At 51.5% G+C, this 2,887-nt stretch overlaps 1 protein-coding gene across 1 annotated transcript; it reads right to left on the bottom strand.

The window, feature by feature from the left end:
- Positions 1-1,123: 1,123 nt before the first annotated feature.
- DIO3 (iodothyronine deiodinase 3) lies at positions 1,124-2,595 on the bottom strand. The gene has a single exon (XM_044271969.1). It carries the CDS (start codon positions 2,512-2,514, stop codon positions 1,708-1,710), a length of 807 nt encoding a protein of 268 aa, XP_044127904.1. The 5' UTR covers positions 2,515-2,595; the 3' UTR covers positions 1,124-1,707.
- Positions 2,596-2,887: the final 292 nt, after the last annotated feature.

The raw sequence follows: 2,887 nt of genomic DNA, 5'->3' as shown, positions 1-2,887 counted from the left end.
AAAAGTATTTTGTTTTCGTGTCCGTTCAGTTTTGTTTTTTTGCGGTTAGCATGTGGACCCATTCATTTCAACGGGTCCGCAAAAAATACGGACAGCACACCGTTGGCTATCCGCATGTCCGTTCCGTAGCCCCGCAAAAAATAAAAATAGAACATGTCCTATTCTTGTCCGTTTTAGGCATTGTTACAATGGATCCGCAAAAAAAAAAAAAAACACGGATGTCATCCATTTTTTTTATGGACCGCAAAACACATACGGTCGTGCGCATGGGATACACTGTGACCAACATGGAACCTCCAAACTGCATTCACCAGGGCTAACGGCTTAGAAAGGATTAGAAAAACATAGTGCTTTCTTGCCGGAAACAGTGCCACCCCTGCCCATAGGTTGGGTCTGGCATTGCAGCTTGGCTCCATTAAAGTCCATGAGGCACAGCTGCCATAATGCACGCAACCTATGGGGGGGGGGGGGGGGGGAATAAACCATGTTTTGTTTATCGTTTTTTATTCCCGCACGATCCCCTTTCAATGAAACAATCTAATGCAGGGATGGCCAACCTGAGGCTCTACAGCTGTTGCAAAACTACAACTCCCAGCATGCCCAGACTGCCTACAGGTATCAGCCTACAGCAAAGCATGGTGGGAGTTGTAGTTTTACAACAGCTGGAGAGCCACAGGTTGGCCAGCCCTGATCTAATGGTTCCAGGCATCCTCAAACTGCGGCCGTCCAGCTGTTGCAAAACTAAAACTCCCAGCATGCCCAGAGAGCCCACAGGTATCAGCCTACAGCAGAGCATGGTGGGAGTTGTAGTTCGAGGATGCCTGATTCTAACCCCAGTCAAGCCAATTAACCTTTTCAGGCATGGAATGCAACCAGGATCTCACTAATCGCTTCCACGACATTGCATGAAATATTATACGGTTTTAGCCTCAGGTATAAAATTGGCGCTGACCCTGATGGACGCGCAGCGCTGTCCTCAGATGACATCACAGATCCCCCCCTGTATGTGTGCACCTCAGCAGTGGCCCCACCTGCAGTGGCAGAGCCTCACGTGTCAGCTGTCACTGGGCGCGCCCCCTGCTGGACACCTCCGCCAATCGCAGCACACAAATCACCAGCCTCCTTCGGTCTCTTTAAACTTTATTTGTATCATCTCAGTTGTTTGTTTTGAAATCGTAAAAAAAAATATTTATATAAAAAAAGTTACAAAAAAGAGTCACATAAATAAACAAATATCATAGTCTTTTGTTACTGTTTCCACTCGGGCTGAACCCCTCGCCGGCATTTACTAACATCAGACGCGATTTTCTGGTCGGGGAAACCATTTAAAAACCGATCTTCACTTCTAAACACCGACCAGATCCAACCCTGTGACAGCAAAGCAACCACACTGGGGGGAGGAAGGGGCGGGTGGTTTCAAAGCTGCATGGAGGAACTACAAGTCCCAGAAAGCCAGGCATGGCTGGGACTTGTAGTCCCCCCTCCCGCAGCTGCACAGTCACACATACAATAGAAAAATAACATACATCCTCCTCCTCCTCCTTGTAGCTTATTTTTGCAGCTTCCAATTCCACCTGGGTGGTCTTGGTTTACCCACCCCACCCCTTTGGCATCCATGGGGTTAAACGCATGTCCTCTCCTCTGGGATAATACTGCCTTGGATTTGTACTGGAAATGGAGAAAATAAAATACTTGGTGGTGCCCCCTTTAAATCTGGATGACCAGGGTGCCCTTGTTGAGCATGTGCTTGTGGTATTGGTCCAGCCAGTTCCTCACTTCAGAGATCTTGTAGCCCTCTGGTCCTCTGCCCCCCTGGTAGACCACCTTGCCATCCAGGATGATGTAGAGTCTCTCGAAGTAGGCACCGTAGGCTGCATTGGAAGCATTGGACATGGCATCGACCACCACCCTGCAGCCTGGAGCCCCCTGGAGCATCAGCTGGGCAGCCCTCAGCCTGTCCTGGAGGCTCTGATGCTTTGGGATCTGGTAGGAGGCATCTGTGCTCACCCAGCCGTCTGAAGGATGGGCTTCCTCTATGTAGACCAGCAAAAAATCTGCAATGTCAATGTGCTGGGTGGCCAGCCTGTGATAAGCCTGCAGGCGAGCCATGAAAGGGGGTCAGGTGCAACTGCCAAAATTGACAATCAGGGGTCTCTGCCTGTGGGAGAAGTCCAGGATCCTGCAAAGCCTCTGCCCCTCCAGCATCACCACCTCTGTGTTGGGGGCAGAGCAGCCCAGGTAGGCTGACTTGAAGTAGTCTAGTTTTTGGCCATGCCACACAGCCTTGAGGGACTCCAGAGTGCACATGCGGTTGGAGTCAGAGACGCACAGAGGGGGGTCATCTCTCTCAGGGTTCTCCTCCTTCACACGGAGCAGGACCCTCCTTCTGATGCACTGGAAATCCAGAAGCCACAGCATGAGGGCTGTGAGCAGGAAGCGAGGCAGCAGCAGGCAGCAGGCAGCCACCTGTTTGAGAAGTTTGCAGGTGTGCTGGGCTCCAGGGCAGTGCAGCATGGTGACACCCCCCCTGTGGATGCTCCAGGGCACCACCACCTCAGGGGCTCCAGGCTCTTCTGAGATCCCTCTTCTCTTTTTTCCCCATTTTATAGCCACAGATTTAAATGAAAAAGATGACTCCACCTCCGGACAGAACCGCCTCTGTGTACTTGAGCCTGGGGATTACCTACCCTCCACTAATGACCTACAAAGCAGGCGCAGAGGATGCCACCAGAGGGGGGACTCTCCCTGGACAGGCTGGGCACCAGGGGCATTCTGCACCCATCCAAACCCCCACTTGCACAGCTTGCACCCCATCTGCCCCATCCCAACCCACACCCGGCAACTCAGTCTCTTTCCAGTGACTGACCCCCACTGTAACTTTTTTTTT

Source organism: Bufo gargarizans, chromosome 11 (assembly GCF_014858855.1).
Source record: "Bufo gargarizans isolate SCDJY-AF-19 chromosome 11, ASM1485885v1, whole genome shotgun sequence".
Taxonomy (NCBI): Eukaryota; Metazoa; Chordata; class Amphibia; order Anura; family Bufonidae; genus Bufo; species Bufo gargarizans.
Note: the sequence above shows the minus strand (reverse complement) of the source record. Positions and strands in the feature narration are given on the sequence as shown.